The 27,300-nt window shown below is 40.8% G+C and overlaps 1 protein-coding gene across 8 annotated transcripts in view; it reads right to left on the reverse strand.

The window, feature by feature from the left end:
• Positions 1 to 27,300, reverse strand: part of KIAA1217 (KIAA1217 ortholog) — a 334,572-nt gene that overhangs the window by 34,953 nt on the left and 272,319 nt on the right. For 5 of the 8 annotated variants that reach the window (XM_088160506.1, XM_088160491.1, XM_088160497.1 and 2 more), the window contains 3 exons: positions 14,456 to 15,276; positions 6,351 to 6,455; positions 5,877 to 5,926 (listed from right to left, as the gene is read on the reverse strand). In XM_088160506.1, coding sequence (XP_088016632.1) covers positions 5,877 to 5,926; positions 6,351 to 6,455; positions 14,456 to 15,276 — 976 coding nt within the window. The remainder of the gene's footprint in view (positions 1 to 5,876; positions 5,927 to 6,350; positions 6,456 to 14,455; positions 15,277 to 27,300) is intronic. The other 3 variants (XM_088160468.1, XM_014882179.2, XM_088160483.1) reach the window with 1 other exon arrangement.

Here is a 27,300-nt window from a genome sequence, read left to right on the forward strand (position 1 = left end):
GGGTTTAAAAGATGTGTAGACGTGGTGCTTAGGGACCTGGCTTGGTGGTGGACTTGGCAGTGTTCGGTTAATGGTTGGACTGAATGATCTGAAAGGTCTTTTCCAATCTAAATAATTCCATGATTCTATTCTATTATTAGTCATTCTCTACTTCAATTTTATCCTTCTCTATGATTAAAATATCTGAGGAAACAAAAAATAGCTCATCAATGGATTTACACTGGGATTTTGGTCATAATTTTTTCCCACAAGCACACATTCTATCAAATCTAATGAAATCAAACAAAAAACAGTGTTGTAGCTTTGCCTACTGAAGGCAAATTTTCAGTGCACTAAAGTGCATGACACACCTTCTGACTGGAATGAGTATGAATTCCAGAGTGGGAGGTTCTCTCCCCATGCTCTCATCCCTCATAGTCTTTTGAACTATTCCTCCAAATGTGCCTGAGAGTACAGCTCAGCATAACAACACACTGTTATTCCTTTTCCAACAGGTGTGGATAACCTCAAATACAGCCTTTGCAAAATTCACCTAGGGGAAACATTCTTAAAGGATGGAAATTACACCAGCCTATTTTCATTTTTTTAAAGAAAGATTTTAAAGAATCATGTTTGTTACTTTACCTTCATTTGCAATTCTGCTCAATAAAAGCACAGGCCCCTCTGGCTGGATCCATGCTACAGTGTGCCATGCCATGGGCTTCTGGAGACATGCTCAGACAAAAATCTGTTCTAGCTTGGTGCAGGCTGTTGTAATGCTATACCTCCCCTATGTGCTCCAGCTAGATCTGCTCAGTGCTTCAACAACAGCACTCATCATTACACTGCTGAGCAAGCTGCTGCACATCTTTGCTATACTCCAGTATGATTCAATGCTCTCTTGACTTTCAAAGAGCCCCTTAACAGAAAGCAACACTCAAGAAATAAACAGTCCTTGTTCACTGCCATTATGTACCACTCCATGCTTCAGTCTAATGTATGCTAATACTTATCTGTCTACATGTACTGCACTTTCTCCTACAGTCAAGCATCTATTTCCCTCCCACATGCACTATTTTGTGCCTTTTTTTTTTTTTAAGAGAATGGTATTTAGTTCATAAACCTTACAGACAGAAACCACCAGAGAGTCTGAAAATGTGGATAAGGCTCCAAGAGTTCTGATCCCTAGCCACAAATCTGGACTATTTTTGAAAGCACACCTACATTTCTGCTGTTCTTTGCCTCAAGCAAAAGCTCCAAAACCTCAGCCCCTGACCCTGTGATGAGGCAGCCAAGGCATGAATCAGATCCCACCAGTCCCTCCCCCCATGCTGGACCCCAGTCAATTCACATATTTTCTCAGGAAGGGGTGCCTGCTTTCCTTTTAGTGTAGATGGACTGTGATCTGCTTCTGTAAGCAATAAATGTCTCCAACTCCCTACAAAGCAGCTCTCCTCCTCTGCTGCTGCCTCAGCCACCTCTTTTCACCATGAGGTGTTGGCTGCCACAGTGTCCCTGCTGCAGAGAGTGCTCAGAGCCTGGGAAACACGCAGGGGGACTGCTCATCCAGGGGATGTGAAACACAGGACACTGAGTGAGCAACAACCATCAGATATTCATCTTTTCATCAAGAAAGAATAAAAGGGCAGCTGAATGAGGGGCTGCTTCATCTAGGGAGTGTAGGTCACTTTTGGAAATGGTCCCAGCCTGTAGCTTTGAGATTAGATGTGAGGCCAGATGGATTGAAGAGAAAGAAACAGCACCGGCTCTTGGGTTTTTAAATAAACCCCTTCTTGAGCTAGGTAAGGGAAATTTAACCTCTCACCATAATTTCCTAATACTTTGGACAAACAAAAAAAGTTAATTTTTTATAAAGGCTAACAAACTAAGCTGCCATTTTAGAGTACAAAGAGAACTGAAGTGCAGAAAGAGGAAAGATTTGCTGTGGGCTCAGGGGATAAGAAACACTACTTCTACTACTTCCTGACACTGACCCACTCGACTTTTGCTATGGTTGCAAAGACACTGCTCTCCTTCTGTTTTCCAGATTTTATTTTTTTATAAAATGCTAAGATTTTATTTTGAAGCAGGTTAGGACAAAACGCCATCAGAAGACACCCAGTAATGTTTTTTCACAAATTACTTTTCTTATTAAAGAGACACAACATTTTCAAGCATCATTCAGGGAGATGTGACAGTTACTAGATAGCACTAAATCACTCTTAAAATAATAAAATATTCTATATATACATTAGTGTGCAACTTCACCTCATTGATCCAAAATGAATTCAGGATCATATTTTGTCTGCAAATGCTGACTGGGTTCTAAGATTAGCATGATCTGTCTTTGAATCTGAGATAAGCAAGCAGATATGGACAATGATTTAATTCACAGGTCATCATAGCAAGAGTCGTGCATGTTATAAGGGTACACAGATATGCACACATGACACAAAGAATAAGGAATCAAATCTGAGCCCTACATTTGTAATACTTCTCTCTGCTGCCATCTTCCTCTTGATTTGTATTGCTGGTGTTAGTGCAGAAAATTGTAATCCCTGATCCCCTTCTCATGGAATACTGAAATGTCTCCCTTCCTCTTCTAACAAGACAACAACTAGCAAAAAGATATTGTTTGGGGTTTTTTTTTTGTAATCTATGAAACAACTGATCCCAATTTAATAAATGAATCCAGGATTTAGTGTATCAATAAATCTCCAGTTGACGAACAAAAATATGACAGAAAAGAGAGCATAACTAATAACTGTTTCTCAGGGTATGTGTTAGTAATCTCATGGTGACTCTTACTAATATGGTTTGGTTTTAGAATCATATGTTGTTTCTAAGTGAAGAGTCCCTTGATGCCATTCATGTTTAGGAACTGAAGATCTTTATAAGGATTCAGTCATGGGATCTCTCCTAACATTAGCCAAGGAGACATAGCTAGTCTGCGGGGAGTTGCTGCTCTTTGAACCCATCCCCCATGAAAGAACTGAGCCTAAAGCAATAAAAGATAAGAAATGCAGACAAGGATTGTCATTACATTCTCATCTTCCTTTGTGAAAAAGCTGGGTTTCTTCAGAGTCCTTAATATTTGGGGCTAAAGAAGCCACTGGCATCTACAGACTGGCAAAGCAAAAGCAAGTTAAATACAACAATTTGGTTCATATGACATACCAGAGTATTCACAACCTAGCTATACAGAGTTATCTAGGGTTTAGGAATTTTGATTTCTTTCCCATCCCAAGGGATGTAGTTCTCTATTTTTTGCACAAGTCTCCTATCATTGGAACACATACTATAAAATACAATGTTGGTTCAACTTTGATGAGGCAGTATTATCTTGCACAGATGTTTTATTTTTTAGAATGGGAGGCAATTCACATTTTTGCTTATCAGAGCTCTAGAAAGGACTGTTCAATCAACATTTTATACCACTTTTTCTTTCAAATAGTCTTTGAAATTACTAAAACTAATATCTCAGTGCACAGTTGTCAGATGGAATTGTAAAGTGAGAGTCACTGCCTAAATGGCTATACAATAAAGACTGGGGTGAATTGAAGAACAAAACAGCGGTCAGCACAAGTGTGGCTGGCTCCTGCTGGCATGTTTGAACCCAAGCATATTTACAAAAAGGAGAAACATTCTGTAGTATATTCTGGCAGACTGCCTAATTTTCAAGTAAGCCGAGCTGCATTGACTTGTTTGGACCACGTCCTGAGCAATTCCAGGCACAAAAGCAGGAAAATATTGCATTATACAAGACTATTCTTTTATACAGCAGTCTTCAGCAATAGCTGTTGTGGGTTACAGTACTGTAGAATACTGGGGTCATCACACCTTGTTCCCCTTACCTGCTACAATTTAATTTTGTGGCTGAATAGTGTTGGAAGGATGGGATACAAGGATGCAGGTGCTGGAGTTACAACTATATTTAATAGCACTCTCAGGGATCCTTGCAGAGTGCTGGCTGCATGGCTGTTCCCACTGTCCTACCCCCTTCTCCCAGGTGATGAGGAAGGCATCTATAGCACAAGCTGAATGCTGGAGTCCTTACTCATATGCTGGACAGCACATGTGACATGTGACAAAGCCAATGTCTCTGTCAGTAAGTGACAGATGATGATCTGGCCTTTGACAGTAAATTAAGTCCCCACCCTCCATCTCCCCCACCATGCTTGCACATGCAGCTGTTAGATGTAATGCTCTCCTTTCAGGGACGTGTCAGTCATATGATAAGGTAGTGAGTGAGGAGTATTTGGGAACAACAGAGCCAGGAAATGGCTGCTGGTCAGATGAACCACGCTCTTCTGCTGGGCTGGGCATGACTTCCCAGGGAATCCCTACTTTTGCTTTATGTAAGGATGTTTTCCCAATGAATATTATTCCATTTCTCATTCAAGTGAGTGCACATTTATACCCGCACACACAAATCAATAAGTAATTCAGGTTTAAAGGGACCTCTGGAGGTCCCAGCTCCCACTCAAAGGAGGGCCCACTTAGATCAGGTGCTCCAAGTCAGTGCCCTCCACCAAGGACTTGTCTGAACTGGTACTATCACAGGGAAAGCAGAGAGGCTGCTGTTTGCAATGCACTACGGAGGAACACAAGGCACTGTATGTGCTGGTTGTGAGGGTTTCATAAGTGCTTTATATAAGGTGAGGCCTGTGCAAGTGGGAAATGCCATAAATAAATGGCATAGTCATAAATGCCATAATGACTCTGCAGTAGGGGAAAATCTTAAGACCATTTTGCAGCTGTTTTGAATAATGACAGACTTTTAATCATATTGTCTGAACCTGAAAAATTATAACTTGTTTCTTCAAAGCTTTAAGTATTCCCCTCCCCATCCAGAGGCCAGCAAGAAGGGAAGATTTGTAACAATACCAGAGAGTGGCTTGGGAGCAAGACTTCAGTACCAGGACTTTAGCTCTCTCTCTCTTCCATGTAGCTGATAGCTTCCAGGTCTATTTTGGTTTCTGTCGATTAGGAGGACATAGTGCAATTCCAGACAAACAGGAATCTTGAAAGTGAGCTAACAGCTCCAACAGGAAGCCGAGTTAGTAGCATAATAGGTTTGCTAATAAATGTGTGTGGCTTACTACCTGCCGGAGCACAGACCTCCCTGTGAGAACAGCACCACCAGAAGCAGGGAACTGCCTGTATTTGCATTCAGTGCATGACAAAGGTGAAGAGGAGGCAAATAAGCACACGAATACCCTGTGGACTCCTCCAGCAGCAGCCCATACACAAAGAGCTTCAACCACATGGAGATCTTCTTTCACAACAGTTTTAACTCAATCTTTTATACATTTAACAGCTCTCCAGGTGGAATGCTAAAACAAGACCGGCTCTTACTGGCTTCGTAATTGGTGCTTGCTCAGAACAGTTTAGGTGAATGGTAATAATTAGTAATAGATCAATGTGGCTTAATTAGGGAAAGTGCTGTCTTGCTGACTGCTAAATTTCTTGGTGTCATTACATCCATAGTATCCTAGTGACAGACGGACCTTAGAAAAATTAGTAGTGACAAGAAAAGGAATCAAATATTTAGTCTTCTACAGCAATCTGGACAAATCTAGGGTTAATGACATATATATATATACACACTATAGACAGGATGAGTCACTGGAAAATTCACCAGATGCAGAGGCTCTGCATCTCATTTAAACCATTCAGCACAGGTGGGAAATTCATTCCAAATACCATCTCAACCTGTCAGAAATTCCTCTCTTAAAGATGTGATCGACTCCCATATCCCGCACTTAAACTTCAGTTCTGACAGTACTTCCATGGAAACTTAAGTAAATTTGACATTTCCATAAGCTGGGATGTTTATAATGTTAGAGCTATTAATATATTTGAATAAGTTGTAAATTAAAAGTGAATTATCTTACCTGCATTGTCAGTGCTGCTCTTGCTGGACACGATTTTCATCATCTTCTCACTAAGTAATAAGAAGATAAATTGTAATTTTAGTATACTAACTATTAAAACTGTAGTGAAGTTTATATTCAACAAATTTAATGGCCTTGTCTAACATTTATTTTTTAAATTTAAATCACCAGTAATTTGTCATTCATCAGTAATTTTTTTAAATCACCTTTTAGTACAAGTTAAGCAAGAAATTGAGTATAAGCAGCAGAAAGCACAGAGATGTAGCTACATTAATTCTTTTTATCACAAAGAAGAGTAATGCAGTTAATATCCATCTATCATTTGGTATATTCTTCCTCTCTGCCTAACATTCTCATGGAGATGATAAAGAAACTTAAAAATGATTGAGCATTCAGGATTTGTTTTACTATTACATTCAAATATATTTTTGTTGATTGTTTACTAAAATCATTACAGATGAATTCTGTTTTTACCTAGAAGAATCTTTGCTATTACTTGTATTTGGCCCTTTAAAAAGCGCAGACTGAACAAGACCAGTTAAACTGGCAATCTGTTTCTCCATGGCTTGTATCCTCTCTCTGTAAGACAAGAGAACCGTTTGTTAAAGCCAGATATATTTGCTTTCAGACTTGTTTTTCTAGGTGAACGATTACCACAGGACTGGAAAGACACCACAGAGTTTGTGCAAAGGCCCTTGGATACCAGTTTGCATACACCTTATTGCAGCAGCTTACCACATCTTGGTTTGGACAGCTTTTGCATCATAACAGACAATTTAAAAAAATCTGCTTAGTTAAAAAGAACAAAACAAACCAAGTAATAAACTTCTAATGATCTCACAAGACAGGCACCTAAATCAATTCGTTAATGTGTCTTGGAACTAGTGAAAAAATCTTTTTCAGCATTACATGCATTTTCTCTTTTACCTACACTGGGTCAATCATTTTTCTTGTACTTCAGGTTTCAGGATTAAAGACTTTACACTGCTTGTTACTATTTTTACTTTCCCCAGACCCAGGATTTTTGTCTGGGAAACATTTAATCTGCCCAAGCTGTCTACTTTCCAGTCCAAATCCTTTGCACCTGACATCACAACTGGCTGCTTTGAAAAGGACAGAAATGTGACAAAGAGGCACAGGACACCAAATGCAGACTGCATGGCAACATTGTAATAAATCAGATTTTCTTTCATGCACATATCCCAAAAAGTTCCCAAAAAGTAGAAGAAAAGAGATGTCGAACTACAGTAAGTATAATCAATGTTTTCCATAGGAACCAAAGGTCACTAAACAAGAACCCTAACTTTTTTTTTGGATGTGAAGGCTAACATTTGTGTGTTTATCTGTTTGCATAAATGCATTTATTAGTCAGGTAACAGAAGACTTCCTCGGTCAGCTCCAAACCAGCCTTTTGCTCACACAGGTGCCTACTTACATGTGCCAATATGTCAATGACACACCACAACACAGACACACATCAGTATGGGACCTTCTGAAAAGGCATCCCTCTATTACAGCAGTTAAGTGCTTGGGGAGACATGCAGAAGGAAATTCTAACAGCAAGCTGTGGTTTTGGAAGATGACTGGGAAGAAAACTTCTCAAAAAGCAAGTGGTTAAGACCAGCAGCATCGACTGATGAGAGAAGATGGGACAGACAGACACAGACTCAGCGTGCTGCACAGCCCATCCATCACCACTGCAGCATTCTGGGCACTTAGGAACAGCCAAACTCTGGCCACCCCAGCTGCAGTTGCTGTTTGGTGGCTAAAGCAATAGCATCAATCAGTAAGAGTCAGATAAATTCAAATGTAGGAACCAATAGCAACCAAAAGCAAGCTGACATGATAAAAAGCAAGTAACCAGCCCTGCTTGCAGCCAGACAGATTATCCAGGCTAATTATTTCATTCACATTCAGAGAATGAATGAGGTTTCCTGGGACAGCACACAGATACCATAACCAGGAGAGACTCAGAAACACCCAGAGGCTGAGAAAACGGGGCAGCAAAACAAGTAATGAGATGCTAACAGACACAAGCAGGGAAGAAGAGAGTGCTCAGTCAGTCCCCAGCCAGCAGACATGTTCTTATTGCCATCTAATGCAGTGCACACATCTTACTTTTCTGTCTTCATGCTGAAAGGTATTTTGAAGGGTGATGAGAAGACTAGTGAATCAGACTTAATTCATTGCAAACCAAGAAATACGTTACGGAATTTCCACTATTACAAGTTTTAAAATAAGAAACTGGTGCAGGCTACAGTAACCTTTGGAACAAAAACAAGTACTAAAACCCAGGGATAAATATACTCTAACAAACTTTAAAGCAGTATTTTTGACACCTAATAATGAAAACATTTTCTTTTCCCAGATAATCATCACAAAACCTTCCTGGAACTAAACTCAACTGGAAGTCTATCTGTTTTACCAATCCATAAATATGATGTTTTTTTCATCCCACGTTAGATAATCTGGAAACAATTTTCTGCTTCAAAAGATATTATGGCAACAGAGAGCCGATCTTGTCCTTTGCCATGAAATCTAGGAAAGTATGTTGTTAAAAGGGAGAGGGATGTTCCAAGATAGGAGATGATGAAAAACGAATGAAATACTGGAATCAATTGCACAGAACACATTATTTTTCATATGGTAAAAGCATTAAGAATGTGAAGAATCTACATGTGCTCTGGAGTTACTCGCAGATTTTTCCTGTAATCATTTCACTGTAATACCCACACTTGTTATGGCCATTAGCACCAAACATTTGAAAAACAGGTGTTTGAAAGGAGGTGCCTTTTAGGCATAAAATAAAACAACCTGGTTTCGGAGGCGGTCGGACTGAAGGTGGTGGGAGGCAGCACGCTCCAGCATGGGCAGAGAGGGATGCAGGTGGCTGGTGGTGGGGCTGTAACCTGGGCTGACATGGCTGGGGGGCTGGTGGCCCAGTTCTGTCACCACAAGGCCCCAGAGGAGCACAAACAGGATCTGCAGTGGATCCCTTTGCCTACAACTTCCTTGTGAAGGGCTGGAGCAGCTTCTGCTCCAGGAGGGAGAAAAAAATGCTTTCCTCAGGCTGTGCCAAGCCGGAGTCTATCAGGGATGTCAGCATTGCCATGACAAAAATCGTGCACTTTTGGTTCTCAGCATTGTGTTTTCTACCCCTCGCTGTGCTCGCTGCTGTGGGGAGGGGAGGTGGGAACAGCCCATCCCAGGAGCTCTGCCTGTGCCACGGATGGGCAGGCCAGGGTCCCCAGGATGGGACAGGCTGGCACTCCAGTGACATGGGAAACACCAGTGCTCCCAGGATGGGACAGGCTGGCACTCCAGTGACGCAGGGCAGGCCAGGATGTGGAGCACTAGGACAAAGGGTCAGGCAGAACAGAACAAAGTGGTGCCTCTGCTTGCTGCCACCAGAAGGGTGGTAGCCTGAGAAGAGCCAACCCGTCTCTGCTCTCAGATTAATTTCCCAGATAAAGCTGCATCTCTCCACCACCCAGGAAGAGCAGGGAGGGTCCCTTTTACAGCAGTTGGGAAAGAAATGGCTATTTTATCAGCCCAAGCACAGAAAGGCATTGTTTCACATTGTTTTAATGTGAATGCTGGGAGAGTCAGAGGTGGCAGCATGGTGGGGGAGGAAAGGAGGGGACAAGGTCAGAAGCAACACCCAGAAGAACTCTGTCAGACTTGGCTTTGGCCTCTCCCCAGGAGGGCCAGGAAGGCAGGGACAAGCCACTTGCCAGCCTTCTTGTCCCCAGCAGCCTGACCCACAGCTCTTGCCCTGGGTATGTCCAGAACTGGGGCCCTGCCTTAGCATCTTGCTCCCCAAATGCAGCAGAACCAAAGCAAGCCCTTGCTTCTCTGGGGACTGGTGCACTGATACATCAGATTTCATCACCAGATTTCTTCCTTACAGTTTCACTGATTTTCCCTGTTACTCTTTCTGCTGCAGTTAACTGGAGGTAATTCCAAGAAGAGGTACAGCATATTGCTGAATTGTTATCCACTTGTCACAGCAATGCTATTTAAACATGACATGTTACTTGCACGTTACTTCTCTTTCCCGGGGACATCTTTAATATTCACATCACTGAGAAGATACTTCATACACATGCAGAATAAAACTGGTCTGTGTAACTGTTCTTTCACGCTCCTGTCCAACCCCAGGCTGTGCACCACATCACCCACAACAAATGTACTCAAACACCATGAACTAACTGGCACACCTTCCTGGAGAAAAGAATTTCAGTGACTTCCTATTTTATAGTTAAGCTCCAAATGAAGCAATGGAAAGGGGGTCAGAGACAGAGAAATATTCATTTCTTTCTATATTATCCTATGATAGAGACATTTCATTTCATTACAATTTTTTTTTATCTCACTGGGAAAAGAAAGGAAACAAGAGTAGGCTGTCTTTCCTAATGGCTTTCCTAGAATCAAGTGAAGGTGTCTTAGACTTTATCGCAAATTCCACCAAAACAGATGAGTGGGTGTCCTGGAAGGGTGGGAACCAAAGATCAGCAGAATTCTTCTGTATTCTGCTTTCTTCCCACAGAAGGATTCACACAGATGAATATTTCAGTCCTCTAAGGAGAAGATTAAACTCAAACCTTCTACATCTTGAAGCTAAAGGGGAAAAGGAAGCTCTGAAGCACACCAGATGTTACATTATTTGACAACTCTTATCCCAGAGCCTGCATCTCATCTTCCTACAAACAGTTCCTCTAACAGAAGGAAGACAAAATAGTTTACCTTTCCTCCATCCTGCATTGATAATTTGACTTCATTTTTTCTGCCTGGTTATTCAACACCTTTCACAGTGGAATATGCAGTTTTGGCCCTGTGGAAAGTATCTGAGAGAGTGTATTTGTAAAGCCCCCCTTATAAAATGCTCCATGCATTGGTGATGGAGTCTATCACTGTTCATGACTTTACAAAGTAAGGTCATTTTACCTAATGCATAGAGTCCACCCATACTTCAACATATCAAACAATAAAGTGGTTTTGTGGGGGGAACAATATCTAAAAATCTACACATGGCCATTACGCTTTAGTCTTGAACTGCAAACTGTGAGCCAATGATGTGATCATATTTTTTGCTCAATCCAATTATCATCTTTTCTCACCAGTATGGCATACAAAAAAAATAGGATGAAAGTTGTGTTCAGGCAGAAGACAACCATAGTACACCCCAAAAACGCTTTTGGAGGAAAAGTATTCTATAGAGTTATCTTGCTGTTTTAGAGTAGGAGCATTTATTATATACATATTTAGCATTATCAAATAATCTAGAATTTTGCAACATGTGTTATAAATGCAAAGATATTATGTTAAACAGCATTTAATTTTATGCACTTTTGGATAAACAGCTTCTTTTCCAATTTATCAACATTTAAACATCTGCTTTGCCTGTAGTAACTTCCAGAAATGTCCCACAAGCTACATAAATGAGCCATCCAAAAATATGACAGCAAATCGCTGTTTAAACAACTCATGCTCACACACAAAAATTTACTCATTCTTCCAGTAGACTTCAGATTTAAGAGAGGATGACCCTTTGAAGGTGAACTGCTGCAACCTGTTATATCTTCTAATATTTTTCTGCACATGAATACTAACATCTTTTATTCCATTAAATCTCCATGAATTTGTTTATTCTCACTGTTATAAAGGAGCTTTATATGGGACTCTTCTGGTAAATAAATTGTGAGAATTTAGTCAATGCTTTATAGCACTGAAGTAGTTATCTTGGAAATAGCCAAGGTAAAACAGTTACAAGAAAGCATTACATGAAGTAATTAAATCCCCCTCAACTCTGCCTTAAATAGCAGGCTTGATGAAACTGGATTCCGTGGTGTCAAATTAAAATGGGAAATTCCAGTAGAAGAGCTCAGAAATACCAGTTTTCATCTCTTGTAGATCCAAATCTGCTGCACTTAATGTTCCAAAGGTATTGGAACCATTTTCTTCAACAAAACCAGGATACAGTCAATAAGAGGTCTTATCTGTTTTAAGTACCCAACCTATTCTGATAAAGTACAGAGATATCCCAGTTCAGCCTCAGACTGCAAAACTGAAGGAGAATTTAGATGGGAAGAGAGATTAACTTTTACTTGTGACATTGTCACTATCCCTTTCCATCTTCCCCCTGATTTATACTTAAACTTGCATTGTCCTGAGGTTGTGACAGTGTTACTTTGAGGAAATTTCCATAAAGTCATGACACAAGAGACATTTTCTTTGCTCTCAGCACACTCCATTAGCGATTAAAGCAACAACAGTGCTGAGATGATGGGTTTGGTGCCTGCAGGGTCCTCAACCTGTTCCTGAATGAGTCAGGATGGGGAGTCCCTTGTGCCACAGTGCACAGATGAAAAAGCCTTCTCTCCTCAGTAGCTCCAAGGCTAAGAGCTCCTCTGTCTGCCACAGCTGACACCTCTGCACCAAGGCTGACTGAGCACACTGCCATGAGCTTTCTGTGACCTGGCTTTCAGGCTCTTGGCATCAGCAAGGGGATTACACACACACCAGAGCAGCCTACACCTCCTTTTACCATGCTTGGAAAGGAATGAATTCAGCCCTATCTCTACAATCCCAGAAACAGTCTTTCTCACAGAAGCAAGCCCATACTGTGTTTGGGTGTAAACTCGAATTCCTACACGACAAGGTAGGGGATACCATTCTGCCATTATGTACATCACCCCTCAGGTATCCATAACAACCTCGTAACAATTCAGTCCCTACTGAAGCAGGAAAAGAGCACCTCAACATTGATAACCCCTTGTTTAGTTCAGTTTGGCTTAAACAGTGTTTGCTTTCAAAGTTTATGAAATTATTATAAAGCTAAATTAAAGCTTAGAACGTTTTGTGTTTGTAGGACTCAAACCCAATTCTTAATATTGCAGTGGTTGCATGAATTGCTTTTGATATTTACAATTATTTTTAGAAAGTCACGCTTCCTCAAGGTTAAAAAACCCACAACCCTTTTCAAAATGATTCTTTCAGAGCCATGTGACTAATACACACCATGCTGAATTTTAAGGTCATGTATTTATTTGGAAGTGCAATTATGCAAATATTGCTTTCTTCATTGTTAATATATTCTGGGACCAGGATTAAAACTCCTGGTGCAAAACTCCCTTTTAAGGAGCAGCTGAACTATCTGTGTAGTTTATCCATTCAGAAACAAACACCCTTGTGCATATCTGTGTAGCTGAGTGAAAAACTGAGATGCACAGAGAGAAGAGAGAAAATTGTACAAACTAGAAAGTTTTTGGTGTCCTTCCTTGTTTTCAATTCCCATCATGAACTTTGTAAAATTTTCAACCTGTAAATGGATTAAAATCGGCATATTTCCTAGATGTAATAATGGTATCTTGAAATGAAATTTCAGATACCTGCAACTTTCTCTTGGAAACAGATACATAAAAATCTGATTTCACTGACCTTGGACTGTAATACGCACTACCTTGTACTCTTATGTCATAACTACCAAGCTATAAGCCTGTAATTTTTGTGGGTGGCTGTTTTTCTTTATATTCTTCCATTTTTTCCCCACCAGTGGACCTCATGACCCCCTTTTTTCTTTTGGCCAAGCATGTTAAGCAACTAATCATTGAGCAAGTTGCTCAGATAGAGGAGAGGCCTAGGGTCTACATGAAGCTCCCTATCTTCCCAGTGGTTAAGGCAATCAGCAGTTACCTTTGGCCTCTGTGAGCTCAGCATTCTCCAGCTATTCATCTTCACTTCCCTAAAGAGCTCTATAAAAGTTAACAGCACAAACAATACGCTAGAGATTAACGCAACTCGTATAAATACACAGTGTAATGATGTTTCTCTCCCAGAGCAGGGTCTAAGGCAGAGAAGCCTTCACAGACCTTTGTGTAAATCTGAGCCTTAAATAGACAGGAGAGGTCATTGTCATCACTGCCTTTGCACAAAAGTTAACAACAGTCAGGTCACCAACTACTTGTGATGTTGGAAAAATCATTGGGAACAGCATTCGGGTTTTGATTTCTTCCCTGGGACAGACTTGCTTTTCTTTGCAGTTTCCCCTCAAGGAAGATGATTGTAAACAACTGTCCTATTTTTATGCAAATTCATGTTTTACAGGAGATACGACAGCAATGATAAATTCTTCCCATTTCCTAACACTAGATGAGAAAAACTTCACTTCATAAAGAACTGAAATGGTAATACCAGAGTGTCATTCTTAACGGGGGTGAAATATATTCCCTTATTAACAAGAACAGAACATCATTTGTTCTTGTAACATGATCTGGCTGTCTGCAAAGAAAAATCCCAGTTAATCATTATATTTTATTATATTTTTTCCAATGACTGAAATTTACACAAATGAAAATAACTAGAGATTCATCATGGGTTGACAATACTTTCAAATTAATAATGGATGGTGTCACATCTCCTCTAAATTACTAACTACCTTGACAGACAGCTAATAAACACTGCAGCCGGGTGCAGCAGCCTCCTACACATTACATTGTCCCCTGAGTCTTAAACGACAAAGGATGTGCAGATTAGGAACGCTTCTCATTTGCATAAATTAAGCCCCAGCTCTGCCTTACCTTGTCTCCTTGTCTTTGGGCATGGTGGGTGACCCATAGCCAAAAGCCTGCTTGTCCACAGGAGAGGGCATTGCCTCGGCCATGCCCGGGAGGCCGACAGCGCTCCGTGCTTTTGCATCCACAAACACAGGCGGTCCTGGCTCCTTCTTGAAGGACTGGCGGCTGGGGGAAGACCTGTCAGGCTGGATGGTGTGAGCTGGAATGTGAGAGCCATGGTGGGGATGAATATCGATCATTCTCATGTCAGCCACCCTGTGGGGTGAGGCTGGAGGCGTTTTAGAGCCAAGAGTGGGCAAATGGCTCTCGGGGTACTTCCGTGACTTTTGTCTGTACAAGGACTGCTCCAGCATTTCGGGCTGCATAGAGGGGTTGCAGTAAGTGCTCGAGGACCTCATGGCACTGCGATGGTAAGCTACAATGTGATCGGGGACATCGAGGGGGTGTGGAGCAGCCACACTCATCCTCCCCTCGTGGAACAAGTAGGGGTCACCGTACAGACTTTCATTTCTCATCAGGGTGAGGTTTTTGTTACTCATGTCCTCATCTGGCTTCACGTCCCGTCTCTCCAAAATGGCGCTGGGGCTGGGCGAAATGGAGCGCGAGGCTGGCACGCTGGACAGCCGGTCCCTGGGGATGGTGGCATTGCCTGGCACGACCACGGGCCGGCCCCCACCATAGGGGATCCTGGACGGAGAGGGAGGCATGGAGTGGGGCACTGGGGTGGAGGGTGGAGAGCTGGGCATCGCATGCAGAGGGTGTGTGGTAGATCCAGGGCGGGAAGCACTCGGGCCATCTCGTCCCGTATAAGTTTCCCTCTGCATCTGGAAAGAAAAGGAAAAACGCCTCAGATATAAAATTACTGAATGAGCAAAACATGATATGGGTTATTTACAGGAAATTAGGAAATAAAAACAAACCCTCGAGACAAAATAATTTTACATCTGCATAAATAAAACACTTTGGGACCTCAGTGCCTAACGAAAATAACAACTGTAAACAGCAATAAAATGGGCTGTATGTTAAAGGAATATGAGAGGTTTAAAAATGCTTTTACTTATGCAAATACCATCTCACCCTAATGTGATATTCACAGCTACTGAAGCTGAAATCAGGGGTTGCGGTATCCAGGTATTCCACGTACATGTAGCCAGTGAGAGACTTAAACAGTTCATTGATCAGACACACAGGCTGGAGTTCACCAATTCCAAAGTAGGATAAAAATGCTGATGCTCTGGCATCACAAACATACCTGAAGTCCTTAGACAAGAAAAATAAGTATTACAACTAATTGGCCATTTTCTTCAGTGCAGGATTTAAGCTTTTACTAATGACTTGATGCCGTCTTTATTACACAAAGGATACAAAAAGCATAGGAGAAAACCACACACATTTATTGACTATACACAGTCAACTTCTATGAAAACAGTCTGACCCCATATAACGTGCTGTTGCAAAGGTAAGAGACTCAGAGAGTTTGTGGAGCACACGCTCAGGGAGTCATCGATCATTTTATCACAGTTTTGTTAGCAGCAGCAGTAAGGAATAAGCAAGCAAGGAAAAGAAAGGAGAAACTTCCACACCAAATGTATTAGTGCTTCGTTAAGAGACCTCGGCAAAAATCTGAAATGGATACATGTGCTTTTGAGAGTGTAGAATCTCACTGCGCCCAACCATGACCCCTCTAGATGGCTGAACACTGAGAGTGACACACAGGAGAAATTCTCCCTCTAGAAAGCATCATGTGCCTGCTCTGGTGCCCTTGGGGTAAAGTGGATGAACAGGGAGATGAAAAAGTCAGCTGAGGACTAACTACATAAGAAAAAAAAAATTTCTAAAATTCATGCTGACAATTTCATCTTCCCTCTCCATCATCTACAAGGCTTGTAGAAAACTCTATATCACAAAGCCTGACTCCACATTCCTAAAGTTACAGAGCGCAAAATAATGTACAGTAGATGTTGCTGATCTGACATCTACACAATTTTTCTCCTCTCTCACTCCTTGCTTTGATAATGTGACTGGATTCATTGAAGTTATAGTGATCTATGGCAGATGAAGCAAGAGATTATTCTACCCCACCACAGGTTTTTCCACTGGTAAGGGAATTGCAGTGTCGGTACATAAACAATAGCTGTTCTTATCACAGCAGGTTCTGCACTCAGGAATTAGAAATGACGTTCCCCAGGGCCAGAGATCAACAGTCTGGAGTATCAGGTATTAGAAAGAAGAAAGGAGATAACTTGATTGTGGCTGCAGCAATAATAAATAAGTGTAACAGAACAAATGTATGTACTGGGATGGGTCATGAGCCAGACAAGAATTATGAAGCCAAACAGGAACATGGCATAATTTTTTCATTTGCACAGAAAAGTAGTCTGGTCTGGAATTTTAAATAAGATATAATTAAAATATAACTAAACAGTATTAATCACTTCTTAAGAGGGAATTCAACGTAGTGGTCTATTGGCTTGAAGAAACACTGCAACATACTAAGCTAAATTGTCTGTACTGACTCTGGCCCTGGGCCAGCAGAACAAAACGACTCCTACTGACTTGAGCAGCTTTGGGATCATGTCCTCAGGGACAGGCAGATGCAAACAGTTTATAACAAGAGAAGAACCCAGAGAAAGAAAATCCTCCAAGATTTCTACTGTATAAGCTACACAATGCCCTGCTTAGTTGCTTGAGATAAAGCTACAACAGATGGAATAGTATCTGTTAAAGAAACCATAGCCATTAGGATATGCTGGGTTGCAGTGAGAGGAAAATTCCAATGTTACATTGTAGAGAGAGAAAATTTCCATGGGAAGATTTGAAAGCAACGGGTTTAATTTCCCCTAACTTCTGGACTTCATATTCCTGTATATGTTCATTCACTTCTCATAAGTCAAAGTAACCTGTCAAAGAAAAATTCCTATTTTCCACCATAACATCATTTAGATGGAATACTTTAGGATGGAAAATAACTTGAATATGGGACTGGACTATTGCTCAAAATCTCGTGTCTGAGTAGTGTTGTATGTAACATTATTTACTTTTGCTTTAAAATAGCGCTTGGAGTACAGAGCCTCAATCAAGGCTCCCTTGGGTTGGGCAGGGCACAAACACCTGGGCACCCAACCCCTTTCTGAAAAGTTCACCTACTATTTTAAGCCAGGGCTCATGCCCTGGGTGGAGTGTACCAAAGAGTAGACTGCTGGAGCCAGAGAGTCCAGGGTGCCCAGGAAAGATTCATGTGCTGGGCAGGGACCTGAGCTGGTCGCCAGGAGCCAGGCAGATTTACCCAGTGGATTACAGTCTTCTACCACATGGTTGGTATTTCCTCTCTTTCCACTTTTCTCTGTTCTTCAGCCTCTCCAGATTCTTTGCTAATGGTAAGTTTAAAAACGTGAAGGATGGTCTTTTGCTTCTCATCTGTACTTCTTTGGTGTGATAGTCTAGGCACACCAAAAAGGTACAGATGAAAAGCAAAAAAAGACCATCCTTCACATTTCTCTTTCACTACTCTCTCATATACAGCTCACTTTCTGGGCTGTTTCTCATCTTCTCTCCTTCTCCACAAAACCCTCATGTTGCTCAATAAAGCCCCATACTCTTCGGCACAGACTGTGTTGGGCCACATGTTCCTGGACTTTGCATGACTCAGGGACAGAGAAAGAGGATATTGGTTTTATCTGAGCCTCTAAATACTGGGTGCTGTCCCACACAATTGCTTTGAGGGCAAAAGGAAGATTTTTTAGTGTAAGCAGAGGATCATGTGCTTTTCGACTGCAGCTGTGTAACACGTTTACCTGAGGGTGGGGTTTTTAGCACGTAGCTCTTCCTTGTTCCTACTGCCTATAGACCTCACATCCTTGAAATAGAAACTTGTCTTATCGATCCTTAGGTTAAAATATGGCAAACAGCTAGCAACCATTTCTGTTTAAAACACTTGAGGGAAAATCACATCACTGAGAATCTTTCACATTCTGTAGTAAAAAGGATTGTAACATGCTTAAACATCTCCTAAGAAGGTTTCTGGAGTCAGTCCAACAAGACTTAAGTTTGTAAGATACAGATTTTCCTAATTTTTTTTAAAACGGAGTCTCTGTATGATAGAGATGTCTGTATGTCTCTAATGTTATATAAAACCAGTTATGTTCTTTACTTCAAAGCCTGTTGGCACACTGAATAACTTGCTATATTTTGACAATCTCTACATGCACAAAGCCAGCAAAACAGTTATCCCTCCACGCAGGTGGGTACAAGGAGCCTTGCTCTCACAGAGGACAAGCAGAGCTGTTCCCTCTGCAGCCAAGGCACACAGAGCCGTGCCTGCATGCACCAGGGCAGTGTCAGTCAGCACCCAGCACCAGGGCAGTGCCAGTCAGCACCCAGCACCAGGGCAGTGCCAGCCAGCACCCAGCACCAGGGCAGTGCCAGTCAGCACCCAGCACCAGGGCAATGCCAGGCAGCACCCAGCACCAGGGCAGTTCCAGCCAGCACCCAGCACCCATCCTGCTGCTGACTCACGAGCACCACACCAACCCTCCAGCTGGCCGTGCAGTCCCACTGCAGACGCACAGCCTGACTCAAGCCCTTATCTGCTGAGATCTCAACGTGAAACTCGGGCAAAGGGAAAAACAGATGGGAGTTTCTGACCTGGCAGCCCTTTCCACTGCTCTCCAATCCTCCTCCATATCAGAGAACACAGCAACTGGCTTTGCCCCAAGATTTTCAGACTGCAAAAATACCTACACAGAGCATGTTCCCAAGACGGAGGTTATCCACACACCCTCTTGGAGACACTGGGGAGTTCCCATCAATCTCCATTAATCACCTCTCAGCCATGTGAAGCTGTTACTTTTCTTACTGTCCCTTAGACACTCTGCACTTCCCTGAGGAAAGTGCTCTTATACTCTGCAAGCTGACTCACCCAACAGTAAACACAGGACACCTGCAAAGAATTTTATTGAGACCTTGGAGTCTATGATGAAAAAACTACAGAAATACTAAGTGCTGATACAATACTGATAAATTTAATTGTTTGTAAAGAGATCTTTTATGAAAATTGCTCAACAGAAAATAATCCTCTAAAAAGTAAGGCAATCTTTCACTTTTCTAATGAGGAAAAAAATTAAAGAACCATCAATCCAACAACAATAGAGTCCATTAGTTCGTTCTCTCTTCATAAAAATAAATTGACAACTTTACTGCACTAGTTGTCCAGACCCCTCAGCTTCACTATTAGTTGCATTATATGATTACACTTCTGTCATGACTGATCTTTCATTCCATTTGGATTTGGAGAGCTGAAAGCACAAACGCACTTTTGAAAAAAACCCCAAACACTTTTATACAGTTTTAATATTTCTAAAATAAGATAATTTACAATAAGTAAAAGTGCACTTGAAAATTGCAGAATTGGTAAACGGTTAAAAGAGAATTTTCAGTATTTGTACCAAAACTATCTGTCTGAAGCCAAATCAGACATCACAGAGAGGCTGTCACACTTGTCTGTTCCTGCATTCTCATAGCATGCCTGCTAGCACCTATACATTTCCCCATTCTATTGGGTCATTACAGAAAAAAAATCATGCTGCCTGCAGTTGTAGGTTCCTCCAGCTGCCCAATGCCATATTTGAAAACTTCAAACACATTAGAATAAATTTTAGCTGTTTCTGGTCAGAAACTTTTCAATGATATGCACTTTCAGCAGACAACTCTAATCCAATAGAGCTGAAACATTTTGTAAAAACATCAGTAAAGACAAAAGTTGGAAAAAACCACCCAGTGGATTTCAGTCAACAGTGATGTTATTTCTTACCAGACATCCCTCGAGTGCTGCCCTAGAGCTTTGGCTTTCCAGATTCATAGACCTGGGCCAACTTGGTCAGAGTCTGAACTGGGGTGGGGACCCCAACTTTTCCATGGTCTCTTCAGCAGGGAGGGTGCTTGGTAGTCTGGGGTTACCAAGCAGTGAGACATGCTGGGCTTTCAGTGGCCATCACTCCTTGGCAATGCTTCCAGACTAGAAGTTTACTTGGGAATTTAGGCTAAGAATGGGCCCTTGGATGCCCAAAAAAAAATATTTCAGACCATGAAACCTTGCCTAAGTTGGAATCTGGCCTCAGTTGAAACTAGCCCCACAGAACAAGGTTCTAGGAGCTGCCAGGGTTCACAATTGTTTTTCATAATGGGAACCACACGCTGGTAAAATAAAACTGATTTCAAATGTTCAAAATTCCAAGGAACAGGGAAGTCCAAGACCCAGCTAGCTGCTCTTAACATGTTTAATATATTTCCATTATTTTTTCATGGATAATTTTCCAGAAAAGGAGTTGCAGAGCTCCCTAAGAAATCTCAGCACTTACAATTAACATCCCAGTATTAGCATGCACCTAGGTTTCAGTTCTTTCAGTTCTTTTGTATAGTTTTGGTATATACCCAGCTGTAAAAACCTCTGTATTGTGGTGAAAAGAGAATTAAGATAAAAACTCAGAACATCTATGAAAGAAGAACTTTCTCTTTCTAGGGTCTGATTACATATATGGTGAATATGCCAAGAGAATAACTGGATTTTTCTTCTGCTTAAGCTCTTAATTCTCTGTTTTTTTCTTTCCCTTGATGAACAACAACACAATCAGTCAATATAAGATGTTTCTTAGGATGAGTCTGTGATGGTTAGTGATGGTGAAATCATCCAGTTCTCCAGTTTCTATGTTCATAGATTACTTTTTATTTTGGCCAGGGTCACCTAGCTAGAAGTTGACATGAACAAAATAGGAGAACCAGAAGGTGATGCTCACTATTTTAGAAAGTAGAATTTGGAGGACACAAACATGACCCTCCAGAGAGGAGGCATTCTGACTGAATCATAATCAGGTGTTGTCACCATACTACTCAGTATCACTGTGACATCCAGTCCCCACATCTTTCTCCCAGTTGTGCAAGTGTGCACAGAGGTTATGGCAAAAGCACTATTTGAGCCTCAAAAGCAGAATTTCTAGGATACCATATCGTGGTTACCAATACATTGACTTGATGCTCAGACACACCATCATTTCCCTTGCCATGCCACAGAGCATCAAACGCATTCTTAACATTATTGTCCCTTCTTTTATACATATATGTTTAATCCACAGTTGTGTATGAATCCAGCCCCTATAGCAATCCAAATGTTTTACCTCAAGCTATTTTACATGTCTCAGTATGTCCTTTTATATCCCTGACTACATAAAAGCTTAATTCATACCATATCCCAAAGCTCCCATGGGGAAAACAAAGAATACCTAGTTCACTTTTTACGGAATGTAAAACAGATCCATAAAATTCTAAGCTAACCACAAAACAAATGTAATGGTAATATCAAAAATAATGTTTGATTGTTTCACCTTGCCTGTAAGTCAATGTGCACGCTGAAGATGGATCATGCAAACAAGGAGGAGGGATTTGCAGACCAAATCTGACACAGTCTGCTTTTATGGGCAAAATTCCTTCAGCTATCTGGATGCTACCCTAAGTATTTGTTTTCACAATTTAAACCACTAACACTCTTACTACACTCTTAGACAACATTGTTGCCAATGAAACAATCTTTGATAAGATCTTTGCTTTGAAATAATTAAAGTCACTTACTGTTTCTTCAGGAAATCACTCGAATGGCTACAGCAGTGAGATGAACATTTGGTTCCACTTCTAATAAAGCACTTCTTGTTTTCAGTCTTGAATCTCAATCCTTGGTCTATGGTATAATATTTTGTATATCCATGTCTTCTGCAAAAAGGTTTTGAAACAGGAAAATTGTTCCTTGTTCCCTCTGCTCACAACAGGCCATCTTGCTTTATCCGGTCATCTAAGTAAAGCTGTTTCAATAGACTGAAGTACTTTTCCACATGACAAGCCTGCAATTTCTCCTCCCCTTCAAAATTAGTCACTAAATAACCTCCTTGGCATGTCACCCAGTCACAAACTGTGCAACACTATGTGATTCAATCACTCAATCATTTTTTAATGTGTGCCTATAAGATGCACAGAAAGAGACTAACATTATGGAGTGAACCACAAAAGAGACTCACAGAGGGGAAAGCCATAAATAAAATAGTGAGTAACCTTTGTTTCAGTACACAGTGCATTTCAAAGGCAACACTATGAGACCGATATATATTCATTCCTCAACAGGTGAAGAAGACCTCCAACTATTTAGCAAACCCAGTAAACAGAATTATAGAAAAAAAATCAGCAGTTATAAACCTTAGAAGCTTTTCACCTCCTCAGGTTGGTAGTGCCACTGTAGAAGGAAGCACTAGCTCCTCCCATGGAGGAGCTGTCTACTCATTAACCTGAGCCACCTGGATAGCCTGAACTTCGAGGTCCCCATAAATCAATCCCATTGTTATCTCTGCAGCACCCCACACAAGCCATTATGATTGCTTGTTGGGTTTGATTCGTTTTGCTGTGTGTGTGTTTTGTTTTTTTTTTAAAGAGGAAACAATAGAGAAGATAAATACATTCTCAAAAATTAGAACAGAAAGGATGCTTCACTCCCTTCTATCCCCTCACAAAAAGACCACAGAATATGGCAATCGTCTCCTTAAAAATACAGCATTTACAGCCTAAAAGAGATGACACTTAAATATCATAAGGGAAAATCTCATGACATAAACCCTTCCCAGTCCTGCACTTATCTTCTGTTTTGGGGGGTTGGTTTTTTTGCTCTTGGTTTGGATTTTTGTCTGATTTTGCTTTTGTGCAAATAAAAAATGGCCTATATCATCATACATGGCATTCAAAGGAATAAAAATACAAGCATATGATCATGAGCTAATATTGCTGTACAGAATCAGTCCTAATGGGACATTACAGGAGCAGCAATTCTGTTTCACAGTACTGCTCTCAGTCTCAGCCACTAGTGAAGGAGGCACCATTCATTTCTGCTATGAAACGGCAATTTGACACTAAGCATTTAAGTAACAGGAGAAAGATCAGAGAAGACCTGGTAGCCAAAACTAAAAATCCAGGTGTTCCACCCCTTACTACCCCCAGCCCAGCATCAGAGAAGTCTTCCAGCTTTCTAGACAGCTGCTGTGAATTCTGATTTCTAATGTATGCCATAAATTTGTATGCCATTATTGATCTTGACTAGAACTTTACAAAATTTATATGTAGTATAATATAAACAGTTTTTTCAGAAATGTAAAAAAAATCAATCTGTCTTAAATGCTTACTTTTCAGTTTCCATGCAAAGTATTTTAAAACTTTATTTTTATTAAATATTTGCACTAGCACTATAATAAAGTATTATTATGGCACAGCAACAATGTTAAACCTATTTATTTTATTTCAAATTTAATCAGTCAAGGCTTGTTTCTTGCAGTGTAGGGGTAAAGCAGTATTTACCATTCAAGCATCTGGTTTATATTTGGCAGGTTTAACTAACCAGTCAAGCATCCCCTTTTAATGAATGGATGTATATACTTGACCTAGTTAAAAAGCTGCTTAGGTTGGCGGACCAACCTGACTCAGAAACATCAAGAGTACAAAACCAAGCAAATTATCCTAGAACACTTTATTGCCACATGTGCTTTTCACCAGTTGCAGAGAATATTCTTCTATTCATGTTCTTCCTTACAGGCTAACAAACCTGAAGTGAGAAAATATTATGCTAACATGCAGGATAAAAAAGATGACTATATTTTGCTAAGTTTCTCTGCAATGAATTGTAAGCTGGTAGGCTGTACATTTTCAGTAATTGTACTCTAGCATGACAAAGTATACCCCAGAACATCAGACAGGGATATAACTAGTTCTCTATACATATGACATTATATTCATGTACATCTGATGCACACAAAAAGTTTTTCATTAGATGAATTAATCTGTTTTTAATTTTAGAATATATCAGGCACAACGTCATAAATATTGCACAGTTATATCATTACCAAGGCTGTAATTTAATTTGTAGGTTCCAACAATGCATACAAACAATTCAAGCATCACTTTCCATTTCAATTACTTTATCAGAGCCCTCAAGCATTATCTAGCTTGCCATGTATTATCCCATGTACAATTAGTTGCCATATATTTGTTTATAAAGTACTGTACAGAAGAAGAACTCCTTCTCAGTTCAAGCCCCTGTGTAAACCAAGGACATGCCCCTAAGAGACACAACACCCTGTGCTTCACTGAGACCAAACCTGGAAGTTTAGGTTAATTCAGGACTTTAAAACCAATGTTAATGTCTATATTAATGACAGGCTCAAGTCACCACAGACCTGTAATGCCAGTCACCTTCCTTTTTTCTACATCATTAACAATGTTGGTCTGTTGGATCTTTCCATTAATTTGCTCATCACATAAATTTATTTTCTGCTTGTTTCCCTCATTTTGAAGCAGAAGAAACATTAGAGACTAAACGTCAGTAGAACACACAATTATAAAGCCAGGGAATATTTTGAAGTCTACTATGGGGAATGCACATGTGGCCTAGACATAACTTATGGCTTGACTACTGATCAAAGTTCTTTCAGCTCCTGATAATGGCTCTTTTGCTTTCTATTCTTTTAATACTATTTTAATGGATGGAAATAATTAAGTAGTTAATGCCTTATAGTGCTGTAAACAACTATTTCCTTGACAGAAAACAGGGAAGCACTTACGGTGATTGCTGGTCACTTACTCAAGACTTGGTTTTGTTCTCTGCACTCCAGAACAAAGTTTGTGATGGAGTCAATGGGGTTTTGCTTAAATTCAACAAGTTAGTTCAGTCCAGCAGAATCCAAATGGAAAGTTTTCTGATGACAGCTTTTAGAGCTGAATTACAAAGAAAGCATGTTTTCTCCTGTATTTGAGGGTTTGGGGTTAGGATTTTGGATGTGGATTTGGGTTTTGAGATTTAGGGGTTTTTCTGCCAAGGAAGGTCTCACGCCACCTCAACAGTCCTATTGCCCACCCAGCTTCTAATTTTGATCCAAGAAACCAAGAGTTTGAGATGCCAAAGACCAATCTGTGGAGTTGTCTGCGGGATCTCCTAACTCTGCTAGCTCTGATACACAAGATTCATTAAGGCAGCTGGGGAACTGCCATCAGCATCTTTCTTCTCCCTGCTTAGGGTGGCATCATGACAAGGTCAATTTCTTCTATGAAAAGAGAGTGATGCTTACCTTTGCCTCCAAACACAGCAGAGAAGAAAAAAATGTTCTTACCTCATCCTGATCCTAGTCCTAGTTGCTTCCCCATGGCAAAAACAAGGGAGCAGAACACAGCCTCCAAGGTGCTGTCCTTCACAAAGTGACCCAGGTGACACACACCAGCATCCAGCCAGGCTGTGCTGCTGCCACTGCACTCCACTAGGCTCTCCATGACCCCAAAAAACTCTTTCAAATTGGCCTTGACTTTTTCACATTACCTCTACAGCCCACTGCCCATGTTTATACTTACAAGGATGTGTGTGGTGTTGCCTTGAAGACTGAAAATCTACAGAAGCTCTTTGAATTTGAGAGGCCAAGATAAACAAATAGGGAGGGAACAGAACAGTTCTGGCTGCCTAACACATACTGGATTTGAGATTAGATGCAGACCACACTATCTTCTCCTAAACATGTATATTGTTTGTACTCCCTCTGTTTACTGATTCCAAAGACATGCAGTGAAACAAGATATGCCTTGGAGTAAACACAAGTACCATAAAATTCTCTTATTATTATTCCAAACTCCCTAGTTCTTATAACATAAATGCAAACAAACAAACAAAAAGCCCTCTCACACCACAGAGCACACTACTACTGGCTAGAATGCACCACTATAAAGGGGACAGGCAGCTCCACAGCTTCCCTGCTGGCAAAGCAGCACTCTCACTAGAGCAGCTGGAGCTGGCAGAGTGGACCAACCTGTGCACAAAGCCTTTGAACCAGCCCACAGATGAGCATCTGAGCTCCCAAGAGAACTGTTGTCTTGTAACCTGTGTATTAACATTATGTTTACACACATACATGTATGTTTTGCATACAAGCAGTATATTTTTGGCCTATTCTTTGGTGATGGCAGATCAGTATAATCTGAAATCTTTGATTTTTAGGGATTAGAAAAGCCAAAGGCAAACAAATAAAAGTGGGAAATCCTCTGCTGGAAACTTTGTAAGCCTCTCAAATTTTTTTTTTTTTAAGTTTACTAGAGCAAATATAGCCAAATCTCACTGGAGCTGCATGAAGAAGGTTCTGCAAAACTGAACTATTACGTCAGGTCTGCAGTCTGTCTCTCTACCCTGTAATTCAAACCTCATGCTTCCCCCTTGTTTCTGCCCTGATTTAAGCAAGGATATTTTCCTAGCTATAGGAAAGTATCACAGCACGTATCACAGACATATATGCATTAAGCACCTCTCAAAAAGTCAAGAAGCAATATTAATTGCTCTGGATTAAGCATTTGTCTCACCGAATGTTTCATTAAAAGAAAGTCAGCCAGACATCCTCCAGAGTCAGCTCATTCCCCTAAAGCTGGGTGGGACAAGCTGCCCTTTTGCATTCCCAACCTCTTACCACTGACTGCAGTGGGTGGCAATTTCTACATTGATTTTATAAGGATTAGATTTTAAAAAATTCTTTATAGTGAGCCTGCCCATATGTCTTTTCATTTAGTTTGCTTTCTGTTCTTTTTCTCAGTCTACTTTTTTCCTCCTTTTTTTTTTTTCCTTCTTTTTAAGAAAGCTGAGATCCTGTAACTACAAAGGACAATGACAACTTCATTCCATTTGCTGCTTGCTGGTCCATACAATGGACATTGCTGTGATCTGCCTAGGGGAATCCAACTTGATCCGTGGTTCCTGTTTTATTGAAGCACTAAGCACTAAGCATCTCTTTCCTGAAGCT

Source organism: Sturnus vulgaris, chromosome 1 (assembly GCF_052056855.1).
Source record: "Sturnus vulgaris isolate bStuVul1 chromosome 1, bStuVul1.hap1, whole genome shotgun sequence".
Lineage (NCBI taxonomy): Eukaryota > Metazoa > Chordata > Aves > Passeriformes > Sturnidae > Sturnus > Sturnus vulgaris.